Genomic DNA, 25,486 nt, shown 5'->3' with positions numbered 1-25,486 from the left:
CATACCCCCACCTCCCGTTTCATGAATGCTATATCCGCCCCTGCATATTGTTTTCTGAAAGAATATATACCTCGAGCAGATATGATTTCGCTGATCATATGTCCTATATTATTACTCACCACAATGCAGCTAAAATTACTCAAGCGGCCCGGTATTAATAAGAGGTTTCTATATTTATGAATAAAAAAAATTAAATTGAGATAATACAAATAATTCTATTATTTCTATTGCAATATTCAGCTAATTAATAATGAGAATGAGCAAGCAATGTGATCGAAGTATGCTGTTGGAGGTGGTCTAAGAAATATTAAAAGTAAATTTAATTTATATTGTTGTGATTGTTTCTAAACACGAATTCGTTTTTTTGTGTAAAATATTGCAACATAGATGTGAAAATTATTTCTTAAAACTTCCTAATATTTTTTTAGTAAATTTTATATATATATATTAAGCCAAAATTAATATACAAAACATAAGCTAAAATTATTATATATAACACATTATGGACCTTGACCAAACTGAAATTTAGCAGGCCCTGGATATGACATAAGCCCAGGCATTTTTTTTTTTTTAGTCCTAAAAGTCTTGGATTTTTCCTTGGAATATTTTAATTTTATGCATTTGAAATTAAGTTCAGCATAGGCCGATTTGTTGAGGTACAACTTTAGGCTTGAGAACATTCTAAATAAGGATTGTGCACATACGTTTTTTGTCTTGTGTACCGGCAAAGCACAACGCTAATTTTACGAAGAAAATGAACCGACACTGCATTTAAAATGAATAAATACGGATTTTCTTGAGATTCTGTATGTTTATTTATTTATTTATTTATTTATTACATTTCTTTACCCAGGGTATGCCCAAACAGTTCAAAACTGGTTTCCATTGGGGCCCTGCATTCAATAAAAAATGACTACAAACGTGTATACAAATACAACACATTACAAACACAAAACAAAACAATACAATGGGATTTTAGTGGGTGCCCGCAGATTAGTTAAATGAATTACAAATGTTGTGATACTGATTTCAGTTTTCTTAAAATAAAATAAATTTTGTAATTTATTATTAAAGAAAATGTTACGGTACAATTAATACAATACATAATCTATCTATAAACGGCGTTTTTTTTTCAAATTTCAAGGTTTGTCTTCGGTTCGTCTCCGGTATATTGCTGAAACCAGAAACGCAGATGCGAAGCCTTGATTTTATTTCTGTGACTTGAGCCCCTCAGACATCAGAATAGCACACTTTTCGGATCTTCCTTGGTGTGTACACGCCGAGAAAGATCCGAAAAAAGCGGTGTAAATGGTATAGTTCCCAGTACCCTTCACGCCTTACATACATCGTATTGGAGAACGGGAGCAGTCTAAGTGATTATTGGAAAGAAGAAATGGCTACATCCGCTTACCAGGTAATTCAACTCCGATTATTTGGCTTATTTTTTCGTATTATGCAAACGTCCTTCCAGTTTTAAGGGTGTGGTGGGTATTCTTCCTGTATCAAGGTTAAGAAATGATTGTTTTTCCTGTGGATGCAGGCCAAATGCGTCAGTATCAGCTCATTTTACTTTCAGTTTCACTTTTCACTTTCACTTCAGCGCTAGCTGGAGTTACCCAGCCCTTAGCCCAGGTTGGACGAAGTCTTCATTGCAATACGACTAACGTCCAGGACAAGACTTTTCTACATGAAACCATCCCAACATTTTTACCAGAGTTTTGTATGTTTTACCTCGTTATAGAAGCTTATTTCACGCCTACATACTCTATGTATCCTTATCTATTGGCCACTTGGTTCAGGAATTCCATATGCGATGCTGACTGACGTTAATCAGGAAAATAAACTCCAAAGCAACGTTAAACTTGTTCGTGTTTGTAGTCTCTTTTCATCAGTTTATTCACAGAGTCGTAAGTCATGTACAATGTACATGATTATGTACAAATGTACGTGCGTACGATCCGAAAGCGCGCACGCACGCTAGCGCCCTCATTTGTTTAGTTTTGGTTGAACCGTGACGTCACTCCAGCCAACCGATGTCACGAAAACGCTCAACCAATGACCAAAGCCGAAGTGTGTTTCTGGTAACTGGCGCGAAAACACACTCGGTCATTGGATTAGCGACCGCGCCTTCAAGTAAGTGCGCGTGCGTATGAGGGTGGTTACTAAGCAAATCACGCGTGCGCACTGCATATTCATACGGCATAGTCTGTCCCTCGGACCAGATGTGATATGAGCGTCGAGAATAATTGTCCGGTCTAGGGAACCAGACTACATGCTGCACAGACGTTCATGGTATGATGTACGACTAGAATAGACTCGGCGGTGAGAAACTGATGAAAAGAGACTAAACACGTACAAGTTTAACGATGCTTTCGAGTTTATTTTCCTGATTGACGTCAGTCAGCATCGCATATGGAATTCCTGAACCTAGCGTACTAACAGATAAGGACACATAGAATATACGACGTAAAAATTAGCTTTTCCAACAAGGTAAAAATATTGAAATTATTGGTAAGAAATGTTTTCGTTCGGTTGTGAGCACATGTATACTCAGGACTCCCTCCGTAACGTAGGGAGGAAAGGGAGTCCACCAGGGCTACCCAGCCCTGAGTTTTATCATTGGGTTGTCATTTAGCCTTTTAGGGCTGGAGCTAGTTTTTCTCGTAACCGATAGTATAGGCAAAAAATTTTGAAAAATGTTCAATTTTGTCCCCGTTACACACTAATTGCAACTGCAACTCACCCCAAACTTGCCTGGAATAACCATTACACAGGTCCTTGAAGTAAAAAACGATCCACGATGAAGATTCAACCTACAATTGCAGTGAAAACAGGAGGAATAACCGCTAACCTGACAACCTTGCTGGCATGGCCAGGACCGCAATTGGTTTGTGCACACACAAAAATTGTGTACAATGAATGGCGGTCGATTACCATGCACGTACAGCTCGCTGGTACTAGGCGTTTTTGCGGTCGGTGCATGACGTGACGCGGAAGCGTAATACCCGATGACTGTTTCATGCATTAATAAGAGGTTCACTCGCATCACAGTGCGGTACTGGAACGGCAACCGTCGAGTTGGCCGGCTATCGTGCATTCATAGTGCAGTGTTACATAGTGCGTTTTTTACTTCAAGGACCTGTGTAATGGTTATTCCAGGCAAGTTTGGGGTGAGTTGCAGTTGCAATTAGTGTGTAACGGGGACAAAATTGAACATTTTCCAAAAAATTTTGCCAATACTATCGGTTACGAGAAAAACTAGCTCCAGCCCTAAATGACAACCCAATGATAAAACTCAGGGCTGGGTAACTCCAGCTACTTCAGCGCCGTAATAAAATCAAGATTGGGCAATCGTGTATGTAGGGCCGGTTATAACTATAAGGGAACAAAATCCACTTTAAAATTATTGGACCTACCAAACTAGTTGGCGACATTCTCAATAAACAGGTATGTCATAGATAGAGGGCAGGGTTTTGATTTTTTGAGGGAAATGTGGGGGTAAAATGACGATGACAAGGCGGCTACAACAAGCGACCCGAAAAGAAAGATGGCGATCACCGCGCGATGTACCGTGAGCACGCACGGCGCGCTGAATCGCAAGGCACAAGGGCACTTCAATTCTCTTGACCAACTACAGCACGGCTTTCATTTCATCGCACGAGGCACGAAGACACTCTCGGAATGAAAGCCGCACTGTAGTTGGTCAAAAGAATTAAAGTGCCCCCAGTCGACAGCGAACGATGAGAGACGGCCGAGTGCGAGACTCTGAAGATCCTGGTGAACGAAATTCTGGTAAATTTCACTTTTTTGTTTGACATTTGAGGGATTTCAACCCACGCTAAAGGTACAAATCCACATCAAGATAATACTTGTGAAATATTGAGGCCAAACAATTCGCGACAAAATGAAATTGGCGGTTGGGAAAAATTGAGAATTTTCGGCTACAGCAACTTCAATTGGTCTTTCTGTGAGGTTTGTAAAAAAACTTACAGTTCTGGAAGTATCCTTAAAAGATAAAAACTTCATAATTTGTAAAACTGAGTAGAATCTGAATCATCAGTCATCAATTGCAAATAAACTCCAATTGAAAGACATGATGATAAAGGTTATTAATCAAAAAAACCATAACACAAAAAAGGTTGTTCAAAAGAAATTCCAACAAAAAAAAGTGTACTGTCATGGCACTCTAGAAATTGTGTGAACTGGAAAACGTTGTTTTTTTTCTTCAAATCGCGGCACTATTTTTTAAATTTTCAATTACTACATTGGATGTATTTGTGGTAAAATCATTTAAAATGAAAACCATAATCATTCATCTTCAATTCACACACAACAAATAAAACAAAACATTTGCATATCTTACACTTCACTGTTGAAATAATAATCATGCAATCCATCTAACTTTGATACATTTTTTTTTCATTTTCAACAGAGAGGGACCAATGGGCACCAGTCCATGCTGGAGAAGTCGTTAGAGCGACGGCGTGTGAACAAAGAGCATAACAGTAACTTCCGAGCTGGCCATGTGCCAGTGCATGAGGAACACCTGCACAAGACAGGGCTGCGTGGCAGAAAACGTTACTTTGCTTACTGCTTCCTTGCAATGGTTTACATCACTGCAGTGGGCAACCTAGTGGTGAGTAGAGATGACTTATTATGAGTCTTGACTTTATGAGTCGGAGAATCCTTGGACTAAATTTTAGTGTTGAAAAACTTCTAATAATAATAACAATAATAATAGCAGGCATTTACATGTATATAGCGCTTTCACGCCGCAACGGGTTATAGAAGCCCTTTACAATTATTATTTTCCCTGAATCAACGGGCAAACATTCCTGAAAGCTTCTCAGCCCCCTGGGGAGTATACATGTACAGCTCGATGCTGCCTGTTAGGCGCAAAGCAGCTAAATTTACAACAATAACCATCTCTGCCCTCACAGGTACCCATTTACTCCTGGGTGGGGAGAAGCAATGAGTGACAAAGTGCCTTGCCCAAGGGCACACGCACCATGACCCCAGGCTGGACTCAAACCCACAACCTGCAGATTTACCCGCAGACCACAAATCTGACACACTTAACCACGAGGCCACAGCACTCCACAGCAAACAAAAATCTGGCCAACTTTTCCTCAATCTTTACCAACGAAATGCTACAAAATTTCAATAACACTTCACGAAGATCCTGATTTTGTTTTGTCCTATACTTTCCTTAAACCACTGATTGCTTTTCCACTGTACAGTGAAACTGATTACTTAACTAGTGAAAATTGTTATTGAAATAATGTTTTCTCCAGATTACAGCACTTATGATGTGGACCCTCCGCATTGACATGAATGGACTGCAGTCATTACAGTTCCTCAGAGGTGGACTTGTGCGGTTCCTGGATGAAGTCGATATCGACACCGTCGTTACATCACACGGGGAAATAGGTGGCTTTATGGGACAGGATCTGGAGATTTCAGGTCAAAGGTCAACTGTAAGTGTCACTTTGGGTTGTAAATTGTACAGAATGTTTGCAAATGGAGGTAATAAATTTTGAATACATTCTTTTTTGCTGGTCCCAGAGGGCCAGCCTGTAGTCTCTTCGTAACTGACTGAAACTTAGCCTGGTTGTTGACTTTGAAGACAGTCATGCAGTGCTATTGTATAGGATTACCCTGTAATACCAATGAATGTGCTAAATCCGGCCCATTGTGTAAACCAGATGCATGAAAAGACTTCCAGTGAATAGCCATTCTGAATCAATTGAATCAAATTTTGTGTGATATCTGAGACCCGCTTTACTGGAATTGACTTTCAATGTCATGTTTATATTAACATTGTGAATAAATATAATTTTTCATATGATGATCATAATTTTATTCAATTTCCAGGTTCGGGTGGTTGCACATGAGAAGCCTGCTGCATCAGGTGGGCCTTCGTAAAGTTCATTTTGTAATTCCGAATAATTTCAAATCAAATTACACCCCCCCCCCCAAAAAAAATTACAATTAGACATCAACATGAAATACGTATAACAAACATGAAACATTGATATTGAACGATCCGGTGTACATTAAATAAAATTTCCTGTTGTTGACATCCCACAGTTGAAGTGAGTAATGGAGAGACAATTATGCGAGGTCAGAAGGGGTTAAAGGTCATCAGCCCCAGGTCAGGGGCAACCATCTTTCATACTGACGCCAGCAAGGAAGCAATCCTCCCTACAAAGATGGATACAATGCAATCATCGCTGATAACTGCCAACAAGGTACTAACTTTCATGGTTTTTCAAAAAAACAATTGGTAATCTTAATTTTGATGTTAACCCCTGTCTGTGAGTTCAACAATACCCAATGGGAAATTATTGTTGATTGAGTAGTGAACAAAGGATCTTTTGTTCTAACTATTTGATCCTCTGGAGTCAGCAGTCGTCACACTTCCTAAGCTGTTGGTTATTGGTAGGTTCATAAGCAGGGTCCTTATGACATACTTGGAGCTTAGTTAGGGTAAATTCTCTCTGGTAAGGAAACCGAGGTTCCGCAAAAAGTGCAAAGGGAACGGTGTTGTTGCTGAGTCCATCTTAAGTTCTCACAAGTCCATCTCCAGCCCTCTGGTCTCTAGGCAAGTAACAAGCTTTTCAAATCGTACTTCCTTTGTAATTGTTCAGGACAGAACTTTTGAAAGGACTTGTGGTTTATTTTTGACTGGACCTGCGATTGACTTGACCACAACCCCGACAGTTTGTGTAGGTAGAAAACCGGAATAAATAGTTACTTGTAGAGGGGAGGAAAACCCCAGACTGTTTGAATCCACTATTGGTGAGGGGGACCTGAAAACCCAATCTGCATGCCAGTCCTGGGAGGGTTCGAACCTCGGCACAGATCTAATTTGTAGCATCATTCAATCACAGAATGAAGTGCAAGATATCAATGTACTCTCCCCACCAGATATTTGTTTGGTAATTTTCCTCATTACATCAGCTTTAAAAATGACATCATTTGGTTGCACCATGTTTTATAAACGTTACCAAGAAAACAATGGCGAATTGTTACATTTAGATTGTGAGCGACACGGAAGAAGATTTGAGGATAATGTCCAACGCATCAGTGGAGCTTCTTGGCAGCGAGGTCTTGCAGTTATCCTCCAAACAACTGAATGCTGATGCAAGGGACATTCTTATTACATCGGTGAGCCAGGTTTGGAAAATTGATTTGAGTTTATATCATTGCAGACTTTGTAGAGTCTCTTTGAGTTCAACAAACAAGGTACAAGATGTCAAAACCACACCATGGCTTCAACAAATATTGTTTGGCAAATATATTACGAAATAGTCCCGAGTAAAACTTATGAATTTTTTATGTTCATGTACCAGCTCTGCTTTCTTTTCTTTTCTGTCTTTTTTTTTATCAATTTTGCATTTGTTTTATCTCAGTAGATCTTATAAGTTTGAGAAAAAGTGAAACCTCATACCTTATTTATTTGTCTGAGCCAATAAGATATCCACAGAAATTGGATCGAGCACCAAATTTGTGCTGTGGTACTTGGGTTCAAATCCTAATGCGGAACATGGTGCTCGTGTTCTTTGGCAAGACACTTAACTACAATTGCCTCTCACCACCCAGGAGTATAAATGGGTACCTGTGAAGGTAGAGACCAAAATGCGCTGTTCTAGAGCTGCTGCAGTAAAATGGTGTCATGGCCCAACGAACAAGGAAAATAATAGTGTAGCACTTTGAGATTTTCAGTATATAGTTCTATACAGGCGACCCATTATTATTATTGTTTGAAAAATTATACTAATTTTTGTTGTGCCAATCCAGCCTTTAAATCAATTAAGGATTTTCATAATATGTGTATTTAAAGTTAATTACAAGAAACTCAAAGAGCATTCATGGATTTAAACTCTGATCAACCCAAAGTGCTGACTGTTTCCTCTTTTCCATGTCGCCTTCAGATGTCTACTCTCATACTGGACGGCAGTGTCGGTACATTTCTCAACACTACATTATTACCTAAAGCAAGTGGCAGCGTAGGCAACAGACCCAAAGCTACCGTCTTCAAGCTGTGCGTGTGCAAGACCTCGGGCCGGGTATTCCAAGTCAGGGTACAATCTGGTGTGCAACACCCATGTGCTAATTTAGACAGCAGTTTCAACTTGTGCACCTAGCTTGTATGGATTGTCAGCATTGGATTATTGCAATATGTGTGAAGCATTTGTCAACCACCGACTTTTCTGGGCAGATGGTCGAAGAGAGATTTTGAAATATTGTTGAAATATGGATCTTTACCTTTAAAATGACTGTTTAGGTTTTGAAAAAGAGATAGGCCATCAGCCTGGGGGTTTGGTCAGTATCAAACCAGGGCATAAATGATTAAAGTGAGCATGCACAAGGTATACTGCCCCTATCTTGATGGACATTTTGAAAAAAAGGGTGATAACCCAAAAAGCTGCCACCGCTGCAATGCTATCACATATTTTCCAACTCTGGTGTATACCTTGACAAAAATCGCTATGACGAATATTCCCCTCATTTGATACCAATGGCCAAAATTTTGGACCGAGGCTGATGGCCTAAGAGTTTCAGTGCAAAATTGTGCTGTTAAAAAACAGAAGATTTCAGTGACTTTTTTGGACAGATAACCAAGAGAGATGACTTTCTTGATCTGAAACACCTCAAATAATCACTTTTATAGACAAAGTTATTGTCTATAACTGTCACAGTGTAATTTAGATTTATACTAAGGAGCACAAAATTGATTCACTGAAGAAAATCACCCTTACATCATTTTCGGTCGTACTTCCATGTCGAGCTCTCGTCAGAGCATGTCACATGTATGGGTCATTTTATAAATATTAGTGCAAGATTCTCCTTATTGGAATTCAACCTTTCATTCTTCTCTTTTTGTAATGATTTAGTGTGAATAGTTTTTCTAGACTTTAATTCTATCATTCAAACTTAATTGAATGAGTCTGCATGAGTGTGACATATATATTATTATTAAAAATGTCTTATTGATGACTTTATAGTTTAGAAGCTAAAATGGTCAGGTATATGTCTAGATGCAATAGAGAGTGCAAGTTGACCTCAAGAAGCTGAGATTTTACAAGAAATACTGCACATCCAGGCATCGTGTATAGGATCTTTTGGCACATATTTTTTTCTTGACTGGGCCCATGCAATCAAGGGCAATAAAAGGTTTTTTGAAAGAAAAGAAGGAATGACAATTTACAACATATTGAAAATAATTGCAAATTGATGACTATTATGAAATGAATCGATCATGCAGATAATTGGGTGAATTCAAATGTGAGAGTCTGTGACTAGACAGCGTTGGGTACCAAGACATTCACATAAAAAGTGAACGTGGACTGGCGAGACTTGCACGCTCTAAATCCCCCAAAAGAAACCCCCAAAAGGAAATTCCAATCTTTACAAGACTTTGTAGTGTTTTTCAATTTTTAATGGCATAAGTGTGAAGTGAAAAAACAAGGACGTCGGCTGATCCGAGGACAGGTTGCATGCCAGACATGCATTTATAGATTATTCCAAAGCTGTTCAAATTTTGAGGCTTATTCATATGTGAGCCAAGGCACATTGTTGCACTTGTTTTCTTCATGGTTATTTATTGACAAAGTGTGCAATATTAAATGACCCACAGGCATGTGTTATTGTGAACTGAAATGTAAATAATTTATTCATTGTAAGCCAGAACAGTTGCAAGTTACAATAAATATTTCAAACAAAGTCCTGAAGTTTCCTTCAAACAAATTTTTTTTTTAGCAACCGTTTTCTTCTGATCTCAAGAATGAGTGGCATCACACAACCATGACAAATTGTGCTAAAGAGATTTACCAAAAACACATTTATAAAGTATAAGCCAAGTTTTATTTTGAATTGTCAAACAGCAATGATTGACTGTACTTTAATTTTCAAAAGACCTGATGCGAATAAGGAGGAGTTAGAGGGCAATAAGTTAGGGGGCAATGGATTTGTATCACTAGGACAGGCATAAGTAAACCTGTTTTGCATTCATTGTTTGCAAATCAATCATCCTCTGAGATAAGTTGAAGGTAGATTGTATATCTTTTGACTAATGCCGAGACTTCTTGATCCTACAAATCAAAAACCACCAATGCCTGCTTTTGCTTGCTTTTATGGACTAGGGAATGTATAACCAAGACAGTATTAATTTACCACCCCCCCCCCCCCCCTGCCCTGCACCCCGACCAAAAATTAATACAAATTAAATAAATACAGTACACAAGTGGTCTGTAGTACACGCCTAACAAAAATGCCTCATAACATCCTAAGCATTGCTATGATTAAAACACAAACTTTGCATTGTCTTCAATTTGACATAAATATGCAAAATATGCTCTCTTTTTTTTACTAAATTAAAGGGAAGGAACGGCTTTTAAAGAAACCTTTAGGAAATGAAAGCTGTAAGACGCCAAGTGATGAAAGGAAAAGACTTGTCTGCTTTGCAGCAAGTTGCCAATTTGTACTAAGGTGTGCCTGGCGGAAACTGACGACATATGCAGAACTCGATGGAGACCCTGTAATCTTGACAATCTTCGTACTTTCGATATCGGGAAACCTGCTTCAGCTGAAAATGAAATGGATGGAATAAAAACAGCCATCAATATACATGTAGAAGGTTGTATGCATGATTTTTTGGTGAGGAAAGGGCAGAAAAGCGAGACCCCAAAATCTTAGACTTCACACATGTATATTGGGCGTCTCAAAGTAAAGTATACCCATCTTTAAATGTAAATTATCAGAAATGTACAGAGTATTTCAGAAAGAGGCAAGTACAAGGAAGAGGCCAGGATGTCCTCCATCCAATAATATTAAGTTCATTACGTCATTGTCATGGATGACTGTGCAAACATGGCCTCTAACAAAGAGGTCAAAATCAGCACTGTGACAAGTTAGTACACAATGGAAAAAATTGGTGATAAGGTCAATGATTAGGTGCTTCACTGGAGGAACGAATGGAGACAATGTTTCAGACTTAGGCTCAGGTTCCCAAGTTTTTGTTTATCTCCAACAACCCATTATTTCAAGTCCCAATTCAAAACGATACTCATAATGATAATGAAAGCTGTTTTACAGAAGACCATTCTGAGCATACTAACACCGTACATCCACAGAACCCCCTTCAATGGAGAAACCACTGTGCATACTACTGTACCAAGCAACTGTCCCATGATTGATTATCTGAACAATAGCTAGCACAATGCTTTGGCCATTGAAGGGGGCCTCGGTAAGTGTACGATGATAGCATGCTCAGATTTATGAGCGGTGATATATTATTACTATACAATAGTCCATTATATGAAGTTGGAACTAAGATGGTAATAGTCTGCTTGCGGTACCTGAAATTCAAATTCAAATGCAAAGGCAACCTTTATTTCCATTCTTTCCACAAATAAGTCAAACTAAGTTTTCAAATGAAAAGAAGGTAATTGTATAACTTAAATAAATAATAACATACAACAATGTAGTACAACGACTAAATATATTAAATGAGGGTGAAGAGTATGGGGCTGTTCATAAACCGAAGCATGTAGAGAACAGCCCGACACATAAACAGACAATACAGGACAGTATACACAGACATAGGAATCTGCTGCTACAGATTCGAACCAGCCAGCACATAAGACGTATGCGCTAGTAAACTGGAGGTCGTGGGTTCGAGTCCCACCCAAGTAAGTTTGTGAACTTTTTCTCGCAAGCCCTCAAAACTCCGAGTATACAGTGTTTATTAAAAAATAAGTTGGAGAAGAGCAAAAGCAAAGAGCAAGCTACTTACTGAGTCTACGCTGGCCTGGTTATCTATTGTGACCTGCCAGACCGATGGCCCTTCATTGGATGTGAACATGATGTGATAATACGCACTGAAGACACCAGCGTACTCATGCTCATAGGCCGCTATGCTGGTGATGTTAGCCAATTGTATATCCATACAAGATGTTGACAGGTTCTTATTTGTAGCATCTTGCTGTAGTAAAGCATCCTATGGACAGCACGAACAATTTTTTAAAGACGAAAATTAACATTTCCAAAGAACAAATTTTGCTCCACAAAAGCAGGTTTCCAACCAAAATACCTTGTGACTGTATGTTGTGTGTGGGACTTGTTCTCTACTGAAACTCAATAAGTAAGCACATCTGCTCAGCACTAATTTTTGCCAAGTAGCTCTATGAAATATTAATTTTCTACAACTGAAATAGAACTTTGGTTTATAAATTTGTAGATGGCAAAAGTCTCCATACAATTGCACCTTAGAATTGGAGGTTTCACCTCTGTAAGAACAATTATTTATCACTCTTGAAAACATCTAATCAGCATTCCCTGGCCTTCATCATGTAATAATTTGGCTTTTTTGGCAGATCATCAGATCCGATATTTTTACCTTAGAGTGTTTGTGATTGATCTCATCTACTGCTGCCCTGGCTAATGACACATGTTGGTCTGTCCATCTATCCTGCGGCAAAAACTGTAGTAAAAAAAGAACAAAATCACAAACGCACGAATCAAAGACTATGATATTTGTCAATTTTCATCACTTATAGTATTACAGATTCAATTTTGTAAAGGCAGCAACTAAAGTCAACTCGAATAGATTTTGGCTTCAGACCTGTGAACTTTAGGTATTGATTTTTAATTGACAGTGGAGGGAACAAAGTTCCTATTTACTGCTGAAAATGTCGACTTTTCATACGTCTTATTCAATTTCTGGGGGAAAAAATTGGTTGACTGCGACTCTGGAACCACACTCTGAAAAGTGAAACTTGTAGCGACCGTGGACACTAAGTCAAAAAACTGATATTCTTTACGCGTACTTCTATAGTTCTATAATCAATGAATTCTGTTCACTTTATTCCACCAAATATTGGAGTACAAAAGGATCGTTACTCACAGAGTCGTTCACGACATGCACAAAAGTTCACGAAGTTCGGATCGAAAACCTCTTAAAATCACACAGTTATCACAGCGACCTGGATCGCACTGAAATGTTCACAAGCATGAGAAAACTCTGGTGGTATCTTTAGGCTCCTTTTCAGCTTGAAACTCCTTCAAGTTTGGACGGAATTCAGCAATATATAGCAAGTTGTACGTGTACGGTAAAAGATAGGTATCAGCTCCACGGAGAAAATGCTAGAATCACGAGGTCGTAAAAATCGCCCCATAATACTGTGCACGGCCATGCTTTCTATGCAAATGAAGTGCGGGCAAGGTTAAACTATTCATGGTGGGGCTAAAGGTTAAAGGGTAACAGTTGTAAACATTAATTAACATATAAGGGCGAGATTCTGGAAACTACATAACTCATAAAGAAACTTGGAGAAACTGGAATTCTACCTTTGGACCGCCGCATACACAGCTCCAATAGGGCATGTTGGCAACATCACAAGTTCTGGATCTGATAAAAGAATAGTTTAATTGTTAAATTAACTTCTATAGTATTAAGGCATTATGTTGCAGCAAGATCTTGTGTTATTTGAAGTGCGGCTATAATGTTTCTGTAGTCTCAATGATTGGATTGATAGTCGTAGAGGATTAGAAAAAGATTTTTGTGAAAATCACTAGACTTGTACTTTACCTTGGTACAACCTGTGTGAACAAGTTGTAGGAGTTCTTGGAGAGATGACCGGAGACATTGTGCAGTGCTGGATAGTGCATGAGAGACTTCATGGTGTGGTGAAGATCATAGTGAACCTGTGTATTAAAACAGACAAGAAACGAACATGGTAAAACAGACTCGTTGTACATATTCGAGAACGTGGCTGTGAATGACGAGAACGAACATGTGAATATTTCACTCCACTTCCTTGAGGAGTCTGGCCTAGTGGTTAGGGTTCCTGACTCATGATCAGAGGGTCAGGGGTTCAAATCCAGCTGCTGGTCATATGTTGTGTCCTTGCAAGCCACTTCACCTCCACTTGCCTCTCTCCACCCAGGAGTGTAAATGGGTACCGGCATTAGCTGGGGAGTAACCTGCGATGGACTAGCATCCCATCCAGGGGGAGTATTCTCAGTCGTTTCATGCCAGTGAAACCGGGGATGAACGCCAGCGTGATGGGTCATAGTGGCTTGTGGCACGGATTTGACCTTTACTTTGCATGAGCGCTCACAAGTGTTGTAGAAATATGAACAGTTACTGTCATTCTGATTATACACAAACTCAAATAGAACCCGAATGAAAACAGGCCTATGCAGCAATGCGTCAACGCTGTCTTTGTATTCGAATGAAGGCAAGCCCGTCGCCAGCCCTGAGCATCAAGGGGGGGGGGGGGCCATAGTACCAACTAGGGGGCCCACTACCATAAAAAAACACAATAATACATATGTATGGCTTTTGCCGGGGGGGGGGGGGGGGGGCAATTGCTCACCAAGGGGGCCCCGGCCCCACCAGCCCCCCCCCCCCCCCCTTGACGACAGCCTGAATGAAGGGGTGCCTGTGAACAGAGCCATAACAGTATTAGCGGCTTTCATAATTTGAAGAATGACAATGATTCCTGCCATTAAACGATTACGGTACATGTAGGACTTTTGTTTCGTACCACGTATCTCTGGCTGTTGATCAACAGATTCCGCTCCCAGTCCGGGTTTTCCTCCATCACGAATCTGGGGACGATTATACTCAGAAACGGAAGGAAAATCTCCAGGTAACTTCCTGGATGATCGGTGTAATTACCATGGTAACGGTCGCCATGGTCACCAAACAAGAACTGCAAATAAAATATGAATTAAAGAGGAATATTACTTTAGGGAACAGCAGTTGATAAAATGGCTTGATCAATTCAACGATCAACATAAACTGTCAATATCTTGGTGATGGATACAAAAAATTACAAACTTTATAGTGAAATCACAGACACTGTATAATGAAACCATCCACAGCTGGACAATCACTGTTGAAAATTGTGATAACTAGGATTACTAGTGACATAACCTAAACCAACTGTACAAACAGAAATCATAACCTTGGTAATGGTTAAAGAATATATCATAGCAAGGTTAAATTTGGTATATATTAACTGCATACACAAAACTCATTAAACAGTTAATGACTGAAGAAGTTACAAGAACTAGGTTTGGATGCAAGTTTAATTTACTGACTGTGTTAAAATAATTCATTATGTGAAAAAAGTAATGATATTAAACAAGCTTTATCTGTGAATTTGATTTTTCAATCGGGTAGAAACAATCGTTAATCTGGTTCTCGCAAACAAACTTACAATAACTAGATTTGGTGGAGACCAACTTAAGATAAAACTAGGTTTGGTTGCAAGTTCAGTCTATTACTTTTGTAGAAACTATTAACCTGGTTACATGTATCACAGACAAACTTACTATAACTAGATTTGGTTGTGATTCCATCAACTCTTTTAAGTGATGAACCAAACTGTCGTCAATCTGAGTTGCTGAATCTGGCTCTGGCCTGAATTAATGAGTACAAGTTAAGAAAATATTTCATAAGTAAGATTTGAGGCTTTGCATGGTGGAGATACTAAATAATGAAAGGTTTGCGGAAACACCATGTGCGAATAATTTCTCAACTAAGAGAATGGTTCTGAAAAGAACCAGAGGTATAAACTCGACGTTCCGGTCAGTATGCTCTGACCGTCTTCAGGAGAGTGCCTAAACTCTAAGAAAGTGAATACTTAAGTATTTTGCTACTTAAGTATTCACTTTCTTAGAGTTTAGGCACTCTCCTGAAGACGGTCAGAGCATACTGACCGGAACGTCGAGTTTATACCTCTGGTTCTTTTCAGAACCATTCTCTTAGTTGAGAAATTATTCGCACATGGTGTTTCCGCAAAATATTTCATAGTTTGAATGTTCATGACATTGACTTGTTTCTTTGACAAATAATAATTTCCAACAAACTTTCAATCATCTAATAACCTTTGAATCAACATTGATATTTGATGGAAATATTTTTTGTGCCAGGGAGATGTCAGTGAGTGGTCGTAGGTTCGAGTCCCACCTGAGCAGGCGTGTGAATTTTTTTCCCACAAAATCTCGGACAGCACTGACCATAATATGGCGTTTGTGTCATTAACCCATTAGCATCTGTGTGACATTGTATTGCATTGTAATACATTGTATTACGTTGTATTACATTGTGTTTATTCACAGATGAATCCATAAAACCGTACAGTGCTTGGGCAGTTTTGGGGCATTACAGGGAGTAATAGGCAGGGTGGTTTGGGGCGGTACAGTGACTAAAGGCTCAAGTCAGTGAAATACAAAACGCTGTTCTTAAAGTATATGACATCTGTTTGTCAAGTATAAATACAACAAATGAAAACTGGTGTACTTTTGATTACCGAAGCATTCATCATAACAGTATTGGAGAGCATATGCTTGTAATACCTTACCTGTGTTTGGCATTAACGTCAAATGCTGCCCACTTGACTGGATAGTCTGAATTCAAGAAGTCCTGCGTGTAGTTCATGATGTGTTCATGAATGAATGTGTCACCATCGCACAGCCCAGCCAGCACACCTGGACGCACCTGTCAATGAAAATCACAGTTCAATAATTGAGAAATAGCGATGTATCACTATCACACAGCCCAACCTGTTACTCACAGATGAACCTGAAAATCCACATCACAATTCCAAAATTGCTCAAGTCTATTATATCCTTACCTCTTCGTTTTCTCTCTTGACCCATCCATCCTCCCAATGAGGCAAGGATCCTGGCCTGTTGGTACACGTCTGGAAATGAAACAAGACGAGGCAAGCCCTGTAAGCTGGTACCAGAGTGCACACAACTCGATTCAACTGATTCAAAATGGCTATTCACAGGAAGTTTTTGCAAGCATCTGTAGAGGCCAATTTCATGGAGCCTCTAAGCGCAAACATTTGCTTAGCATGAAAATTCTTCCTTGGCAAAAACAGCATTACCAACCAAATGTCCATGTGATGTATATTGCTTGTGATTGGTACTCAGCTGTTGTTTGCTAATTAGCATGAAAATCACATGGAGTTTTGGCTGGTAACCTGCTTTTATAAGCCAGACTTTTTTTGTGCTAAGCAAATTTTTATGCTTAGCAGCTCCTTGAAATTGGCTTGAGGTCTACAAAATGGGCTGGATTTAGCCCATTTGGCGTTACAGGTAATCCTATATGACAGCACTGCCCGGTTCTCTTAACCTGTCAGCACCCACTCTATGTCAAATGTAACAGTCAGTCTGTCAGTTCATCAGTGAGTCAGTAAGTCAGTGAGATAGGGGCAAAGATGACACTAGGCTTGCCATTTTGGAACCCAAATCAAGAAACCAACTGTATGACCCAGGTGTTTACCTTCATGCATTTGTCCAATGTGTGATTGCGTGATGGTTGAATGGAATGAAGCTGGCGATCTACAGAGAACAATGAATGAATGATTCAACAAATGATTCATGAAAAAGATGAAATACAAAACGGAAAATGTCAGCAAGAGCGATCCAATGCTCAGTGCTTGCTTGGAGCATGTGGAAGAAAATTCAAAACCTTGCTTGAGTGGGACTCGAACCCACGACCTCCTGCTTACTACTGCAGACGTCTTTAATACACTCAAGCTTACTGGGGTCGGCTGGCCAGTTTTGAGTTTGCTGTAGCAGTGGGTAACGCAACCTTACTTTTTATGAGATGGAAATTGCTACTGGCACGCAAGTGCAATGCATGTACTACTGCCCATATGGTTGGTAGGGCCCCAAGATTAGCTCCGTGACTCCCAACTATGAAATCGCTGCATTTGCAAGTATGGAGTTGGAACCATTCTTAAACGAACGATTACATGGATTTACTACGGATTTTTCCCCACTTCTGAGAATGAAAACTAAGTATTTATGGGGTGTCATAAAGCAAATACAGAATTTTTGAAGAAGTAGAACAAACTTACCGATCCTTTTGATTAATTTTGACTTCCTCCTTCACGTTGGGAGACAGTCAAATCAACCAACAGCTCAAGACCAGTGATTATGCACTACTTTTCCTCAAACGACACTGCATATGTATATTTTTTGACCACCTAGTTTATTTGTAACAGCGGGTGCCAAAATTGATGATTTTCGATGGCATTTTGCTGACATACCTTACACACCGTCCTTGTGCCGAACAGCCCGTTGCCTGTATCCACACCATAGCTGGTCAAGTATCCAAGACTGTTGGCATAATCCCAAATCCACTCCTTGATTTTACGAGGGTATCTTTAAAAACATTTAAAATGAAAACTAATTATTGAGCAACTGCGTCTGAATCTCCTTTCTAGAGCTAGTGAGCTACTGTCTATATCTTTGTCAATTACACCTCATGGGAATGTACAAGCTGAAAATAGACTTATGCATAGCTCTGGATGGCCTGATTCTGTTAAACCAGACTGCAGACTCTATATATGACTAGTTTCATTCAAAAATTAACCATACTTTTATAAAAACAAAAAGAATGATAAGGCAATTTTTTTTTCATTGCAACAACAAATATTACCTACCTGTGTAGCAAAACTCTTTTTTCCTCGTCACTCCTCCGTAAATAAATACCTAATTAACAAAGAAACAAACCTATACAAATTAAAACTCTCTTTGACAGGCTGGAATTCAATGCACACAGCACACTGAATTGCAAAGCTGGGGCAAAATCTGCATTAAACCAGACATTTTCAGTAAAAATCAGCTGAGAACTAGTTAGGAATCAATATGCATCACATGGTATATGCTGGCTGGTATTTGTAATAAGCTCAATATTTCTGTGCCATGCAAATGTATGTGTATGAAACTGGCCATGATTTCAGTGGATTTACCTGCATATAACGGGGTGAGATTCATAGCAGTCACACCTCCCACAGAGTTGAGACGATTGAACAGAAAGGCCTGATGGGACGGGACTTTGTGATTTGATGGGCTGTCTGTACTACCTGTTAACAAAGAGAAGAAACAACAGATAATGCTAAGTTGCATCCATAGGGCTGATGACAATTTGGAGGGGACACAGATGATGAGTGGAGGGGATGTGGTTTGGAGGGGGTGTGCAGTGGGGGTGGGGGATGTGGGTAAGGGGGGGGGTGGGTTGAGGGGTTGCGGGTTGGGAGAGGGGGGCACAGGTGGGTGGAAGGGGTGCGGGCTTGAGGTGCAGGTTGGGGGTTGCTGCTAACTGAACAGGGTTGATGGCAATTTGAAGGAGACACATGTGGAGGGGTGTGGTTTGGAGGGAGGGGTGTGGTTTGGATGGAGGGGGAGTGGTTTGGATGGAGGGGGTGTGGTTTGGAGGGAGGGGTGTGGTTTGGAGGGAGGGGGTGTGGTTTGGATGGAGGGGGTGTGGTTTGGAGGGAGGGTGTGGTTTGGAGGGAGGGGGTGTGGTTTGGAGGGAGGGGGTGTGGTTTGGAGGGAGGGGTGTGGTTTGGAGGGAGGGTGTGCAGTGGGGGTGTGGGTTGGAGGTTAGGGATGTGGGTGAGAGGGGGAAGGGGTGCAGGTTCAGAGGGGGGAAGGGGCGCAGGTTGGGGGAGGGGGAGGGGGTGCAGGTTGGGTGCACATTGTGGGCTGTTGCTTACTGCTGTATCAACTTACCAGATGTGTGTGAATAATACAGATCCTTAATAAGTTGAGCTGTCTTTGGTAATCCGCAGGGTCGATGGAAATGTGGTCTAGACATGGAGTCTATGTTGATGGATAATATGGTGAGAGGCTGCCAATCACTAGAAGAAGCACTCTGGGGGAAAGAAATTAAACAATTGAAGACCTATTTAAGATGGCAACACAAAACCCTGAACAGCTGGAATCTTTGTTTAAATTGTTTGTCAAGGCCGGTTCATACTCCATGCCAATTTCAGTGCGAAGCAAATTCGTTAGGGTAACGGTGAACATCGCAATGAAAATTCAGTTGTTGATGTCATGAAAATCGCTTCACTTTCACTTTCGCAAGAAGTATGAACCGCCTTTTGTTGAGATAATCCTACAGAGAGTAAATTACAAAATTATATGTTTGTTTCTAAGTTACCTTCTAATTCATATTAAATTTGAAAATTAAAGGTTGCTGCAAAATGCTTATTGGTGAGATTGACTTGAAATTGACGAAAAATTAAAGTAACAAGGCCTGACATTTAAATCCTATTCAGTTCTTCTTTGAGCAAGGCTCAGGCATGACTGCAACGCAAGGCCCTCTATCTATGAACGCTTCTACAGTTTTGAACCATTTTCTGAAACAAAAATGGTTCAAAGGTAAGTTCATACCAGCTTTTCAAATTTCTTGATCTGTTCTTTCTCAGAGGTGACATTCCGGACAAATTGTGTCCTGTAGTTATGCTGGTCAACAATGCTGTACAAAAGAAAACAAAACATCATCTGCTGTTAAACAACAAACCATGGGATTCAATAAGGGACAATAGGGTTGCAGATCATTGAATAGGCCCAAAATTACCTGAGTCGGCCAATTTATGGTTTATACATAATGTCGCGTCAGTGCAACAAGGTCGTAACTCCATTCTGCAACAAAGTCGTATCTCGCACGAATACACTCTATGCAACAAGGTCGTATCTTGACGTCCATTGACTTTATGCGTACATCCGGGTTATTTTAAGGGAGATACGACCTTTTGACATTCTGAAATGCGCGTTTCACGTACAGCTCATTTTACCACCTTGTTGCACACGACGATATATATGTCTATAGGACCATACACCAGTTTGACCATAGGTTTTGTGCGGGCCAAAAATGTTGTGGGGTCAATCAAAAGTCCAAACATTTTATCTAAATTTTGCTAATAGTGAACTTCCCAACAATTGGGTCCTGGCCACAGCATGGTACAGAGTAAACACAACATAGTTTTATCCAAAATTTGACAACCAGCATCTTAGCTCATTGATCAACTTCTTTAAAAAATTATAGCTACACTTACTCTTCTCCAACTGTCTTCGGACAAACTACATCAGCATACTGGGATGGGAAGGGTACTGTAGTGGGCCCACGGTAGCTATGCCACTCACGGTCCGGCATAAACTCATGGTTAGGGAGTCTCGTCTCGCTCTCCTCTCTTGAAATAAAGTTGATTTGGAATTCGCCCTCACAAGACACATGTAGAGTTCTGAATAGGTGTAAATTGGGACAAAACAGTTACATGTTATTACAGCAGCAAATATGACACACTTTGGACCCTAAATTTATAGAATGACCCATGTCTGAATATGTTTGTGTTTTTGTGGGACAAATTGTTTGAAATTCAATCACTAATTATCAGATTTCGGATGAAAGCATAAATGGGCAATGATCTGCCAATTCAGAAAAGGAGGTCGCAGGTTCAAACCCTGCACCAGTCAATTTCTTCGTTCAACGTTTAGATAAAGTCTCAATTTAGTCAATAACCTGTTGATTCTGTCGTGGTAAACGTATGTTGGATCAAGGCTACATTCCCACTCGGTGTGTCCACACATATCAGGTGGTTTGATAGCTGGCAGGTAGCAGACGCTATCGCTGACCGGATCTATCCGATCAGAGAACAAACTTGGCTCCAGTATCTGGAGTAAGGCTGTTCTGGATTCTGGCGTCCATGGTTGCTGTAATAATGACAACTTGGCTTGGACTGATGGATCATCTGGAACAACGAAAATTAAAGTATATGTCAAAAATCAACAATATTTTGCTGTGGCCTCGTGGTCTGAAGCATCAAATTCAAGATCCTAAGGTAGTTCTGCAGGTCGTGGGTTCAAGTCCAGTCTGTGGGATTGCGGTGTGTGTGTGTCCTTGGGCAAGACACTTTGTCATTCTTGAGTGATTTACCTTCATCACTCTTGCAAAACCCAACACCATAATGGTAAAGTCAACACCCAAACTGTTGGACTCTCTGATTATATGGGCGTATACCTAACCCTTTGTAAAGGATAATCCATTTACTAGTGCAGTACTCACTCCAACAGATTCCAACAAAACATGCAGTTGGAATTTGAAGGGTAAGGGTGGATAGGGTTAAGGAATGTTTCATCGGCCCAATGATGGGGTGAATAGTGAAAAGTGTTTTGATCCGAGTTAAAAGCGCTGTATAAATATAAACTTTTTTTTTTTTTTTACATCTGATGATCTGTAATGATCGACTTCTCAACTCCAAGCCATTTATAGGAGGAACAAGTTGGCACGGCACATACTTTCTGATTCTGTGCCCAGGTATAAATCCTGCCCAGAGTGAATCCATATGGATTGGAATGTTAGTTTATAACTAATTTTATGAGCAGTGGGCTGGAATGATCTGTTGTAGACAGTACTGGTCTACAACTGATGAACGGACGATGAATGGACAATATACCATGAATTGCAGGAGTAATCATTTCAGTGTCGTTTCCCATCGGTCGTTGTTGTCCAGACAGCACAGGCTTTTGACTAATCCTCCCACGAATAGGTCTCCTGCGATGGTCTTTCCTCTGAGTGTCCCACCGAACGTGCAACGCCTGCTCCACATCCACCTCCCCGTGCCGAAGTCTGGCCACAAACACCCAGTTGGCTACACTCACACTGGGCACGAACCAGACTAGAAAAACTTGCAGTAGGAATAGCAGGAGTATGATGCAAATTCCCGAGAGCAGATGCTTTTTCCACTGTCTGCGTTTCATACTTTGAACAGTTTTCAAATTCCCGATCAGTCAATCAACCCACACTTTTCCACAATTTGTCCACAGGACAGGCATTGTCACTCTTGTCGTCATGGAAAATTGTCACCCGCAAGTGGTGATGTCTTCAGTCGCATCCTGAGACTTTATCTACAACTGAAGTTAAAGAAAACCATAAAACAGTATGTCTAGTGAGTTGTTTTGAGTCGACTTCTGTACATAGGTAGGCAAGAAATTGCAAGTTAGTGCTGTTTATTTGTCGATTCACTGGATTGCAAAACCTCACAGAATCCAATGTCTTTGAAGACTTGCCTGTCTTAGCCCCAGTATACAGGTACATATGGCTAGTCACTAGTGTAAATTCTGTGCCTTGGCCAATGGCCATTCACACGCATGACACGATTATACACATGACAAAGATAATGAAAATTAACTCGGTCCCAGGTCAACTCGGTCCCAGGTCAACTCGGTCCAAGGTCAACTCGGTCCCAAGTCAAACTGTCCAAACATGTCAAAGTGCGAGTCAGAAATCTGGCCCAAAAAAATTCCTCTTCTAAAGATTTTATCAAAAAGATCTTTGTGTCTCAAGAAGCTAATACATTTTCCTTTTCAAAATGCACTTTGTCAGAAAAAAAATTGTTGGAGACTTTAGAGGTAGGTTTTTAATTGAGGCGATCCGGAACTAGTAAAAATCCGGAACTAGGAAAACGACTATTTTAAGGCAGTGTATATTTTGCCGGAGACGGCAAACCTTTAGTAAACGTTAGTTTGCCGGATATGCACTGAACATGCGCAGTTACTGGTTTTTTTACTTAAACATTTTCCGGTGACAAGTTTTAGTCTGGCTCCATGCCCAAATTATCGTTGTTACCTCGTATTCACAAGATGGGATTCAGACCATTTTATAATTTCGGACTTTATTTCCCTTTTAAAAAAAATCCTCCAGAGCCACAAATCTGAAAAAGAAAATGTAATACTCTGCAAAAAATGTTTGAGACATGTTAAAATAATAAAAGAAGAGTATTCTTATTTATTTGGGGATGAGAAAAAAAAACTTTAAAATGTGGTGCGGTCGGAATCGAACGCGAGTCATCCCGCTTTCTAGAGCCTTTGCTTAACCATTACACCAAACATGCTACACAACTTTTGGTGGGAATTTAATACATCTTATAATTCAGCCCTATTTTAAAGAGTACAGCGCCCTCTGTTGATATGGATTGCCGCCGGCAAACCTTTAGTAATCGTTAGTTTGCCGTCATTACCTCCGGCAAAATATCCACTATCCTATTTTAATCGATTCTGAAATCTGTGATGGGGAAAAAAACGAGACTTTTCAGTAACTTTTTGTACACATGTTTGTAAGAACAAGGCACACATTTTAGTCCAGTGAATAGCCATAGACTTTGGCTAGCCCATCTTAATGACATCCAACACGAATGTGCAACATTTATTGGAAAAAAACGAAGAAATTACTCAGCAGACCTGAACTTTGAAGCTCGTGTCGAAATCTCTTCTGCAGCAACATGTTTACAAATGCTTAGATGAACAATTGGGGGCGCCCTTGTTTTCAGACGGAACCTGCTGCCATTTCTTAAACCTCGGCTTCGTCTGCGAGGTGGCTTCAGACCCAGCTCCATTGCTCTTTATCGGTTTTATTGATATTAGGTCAATGTGTGTAAATGTTCTATTAAAGGTCCTTTAAATAAATGCATAACTGAAGTTGTGAGTATTTCCAGTTGCTTTTTGGAATATCCGCCGTAGTCTAAATGAACCTATCCAACAACTTGACAACTTAAATTTTTGGCTCGTGGTTTATAATATCGTTTGATGAACATGATGGAGGGATATGAAGAATATCTAGATCTACAACCTCTCCAGAAGACTCAAGAAGAGCATCAGCGATAGAGACTATCCTCCTTTACAGGTGTAAAACGAGGACCCTCCCCTCACTAAATCCACTGCACTGGCCAAGTCCCAAGATGGCTGCTTATTGGTTGGACACATTTTAACCAATATTGGTTATTTTAACCAATCTGTTTAGAGCTTTGATGCTTCGCAAGTTCGTGGCTAGCTTGATACAGAAAGTGACCAATGAATTGAGCAACTCGAAGCGTCTTCCCCAAGTTGACCAACAAGATAGCAGGAAGACGAATGCGACTTGCCAGGGCACTGTTTGCGACACCCAGAATTGCCCGCCAGCCAAGTCATCATCTGGACCCGACCCCTGAGAGCAGGGGCGTCAAGCGCTTCTCAAAAGTGGAGGGGGGACATACCTTGATCAGAACTGATGCAAGCGAGAAGCGCGAAGCCCTTACGGCGTGGGGTTCGGGGTCCGGCTTAAGGGCCCCCCAAAAAAATGGATTCTAGATGCTCTGTGGTGTGATCTGAGGCAATTTCTTATTACCACTTTCTTCCATGCTTTAACTAATATTTTCTAAGCAAAAGATAATAATTTGAACATCGTTTGCGAGGTTGGAGTCATTGAATCAGCTACCGGTATTTTGAGCTAGCTATAGGCGTGTGGTTCGGAGCCCGCTTAAGGGCCCCGAAAAAAAAAATAATTCTAGATGCTCTGATTTCTGACCTCTTTAACCAATATTTTCTTAGCAAAAGATAATAATTTAAAATTAATTGTCGAGGTTTTCTCAGCAAAAGGCATACGGGGCCCCGAAAAATGTTGGATTCTCTGTGGTTCGATCTGAGGCAATTTCTGACTACTTTAACCAATAATATTCTTTGCAAAAGATAATAATTCAAGCATAATTTTCGAGGTTTTCTCAGCTAAAGGCATAGGGTTCGGGCCCGCTTAAGGGCCCCGACAAATTTTGGATTCTAAATGCTCTGTTGTTCGATCTGAGGCAATTTCTGACCACTTTGACCAATACATTGTATTTTCTAAGCAAAAGATACA

The 25,486-nt window shown here is 40.2% G+C and overlaps 2 protein-coding genes across 3 annotated transcripts; one reads left to right on the top strand and one right to left on the bottom strand.

The window, feature by feature from the left end:
- The first annotated feature begins 250 nt into the window (after positions 1-250).
- Positions 251-8,442, top strand: LOC119729993 (beta-sarcoglycan-like). Its single transcript, XM_038202784.1, has 8 exons — positions 251-292; positions 1,247-1,414; positions 4,433-4,636; positions 5,295-5,477; positions 5,875-5,911; positions 6,091-6,251; positions 7,042-7,170; positions 7,938-8,442. Exons 1-8 carry the CDS (start codon positions 251-253, stop codon positions 8,148-8,150), a joined length of 1,137 nt encoding a protein of 378 aa, XP_038058712.1. The 3' UTR covers positions 8,151-8,442.
- A 1,828-nt stretch (positions 8,443-10,270) lies between these two features.
- LOC119730765 lies at positions 10,271-24,106 on the bottom strand. 2 transcript variants are annotated; one of them, XM_038203790.1, is made up of 18 exons: positions 24,058-24,106; positions 22,275-22,731; positions 21,341-21,569; positions 20,877-21,062; positions 20,212-20,296; positions 19,549-19,690; positions 18,786-18,899; positions 18,477-18,525; positions 18,081-18,195; positions 16,653-16,721; positions 16,380-16,516; positions 15,349-15,436; positions 14,556-14,723; positions 13,595-13,710; positions 13,354-13,414; positions 12,404-12,487; positions 11,801-12,004; positions 10,271-10,591 (listed from the first exon to the last, which is right to left on the bottom strand). In XM_038203790.1, exons 2-18 carry the CDS (start codon positions 22,576-22,578, stop codon positions 10,490-10,492), a joined length of 2,253 nt encoding a protein of 750 aa, XP_038059718.1. In that variant the 5' UTR covers positions 22,579-22,731; positions 24,058-24,106; the 3' UTR covers positions 10,271-10,489. The 2 variants fall into 2 exon arrangements, with proteins under 2 accessions (XP_038059718.1, XP_038059719.1); XM_038203791.1 differs by having other exon boundaries at positions 24,049-24,100.
- Positions 24,107-25,486: the final 1,380 nt, after the last annotated feature.

Source organism: Patiria miniata, unplaced genomic scaffold (genome assembly GCF_015706575.1).
Source record: "Patiria miniata isolate m_02_andy unplaced genomic scaffold, ASM1570657v1 HiC_scaffold_22, whole genome shotgun sequence".
Classification (NCBI taxonomy): Eukaryota; Metazoa; Echinodermata; class Asteroidea; order Valvatida; family Asterinidae; genus Patiria; species Patiria miniata.
Note: the sequence above shows the minus strand (reverse complement) of the source record. Positions and strands in the feature narration are given on the sequence as shown.

What these genes read in the sequence shown, in the direction of transcription:
- LOC119729993 (XM_038202784.1), top strand. Translation starts at nt 251, where the DNA reads ATGAGAATGAGCAAGCAATGTGATCGAAGTATGCTGTTGGAG. An exon ending in TTTCAGGTCAAAGGTCAACT is followed by an intron (nt 5,478 to 5,874) that starts GTAAGTGTCACT and finishes TTCAATTTCCAG; the next exon opens with GTTCGGGTGGTTGCACATGA. An exon ending in GGGACATTCTTATTACATCG is followed by an intron (nt 7,171 to 7,937) that starts GTGAGCCAGGTT and finishes TGTCGCCTTCAG; the next exon opens with ATGTCTACTCTCATACTGGA.
- LOC119730765 (XM_038203790.1), bottom strand. Translation starts at nt 22,578, where the DNA reads ATGAAACGCAGACAGTGGAAAAAGCATCTGCTCTCGGGAATTTGCATC. An exon ending in AAAAGAGTTTTGCTACACAG is followed by an intron (nt 18,196 to 18,476) that starts GTAGGTAATATT and finishes ATGTTTTTAAAG; the next exon opens with ATACCCTCGTAAAATCAAGG. An exon ending in TCAAGAGAGAAAACGAAGAG is followed by an intron (nt 16,517 to 16,652) that starts GTAAGGATATAA and finishes TTTCATTGACAG; the next exon opens with GTGCGTCCAGGTGTGCTGGC.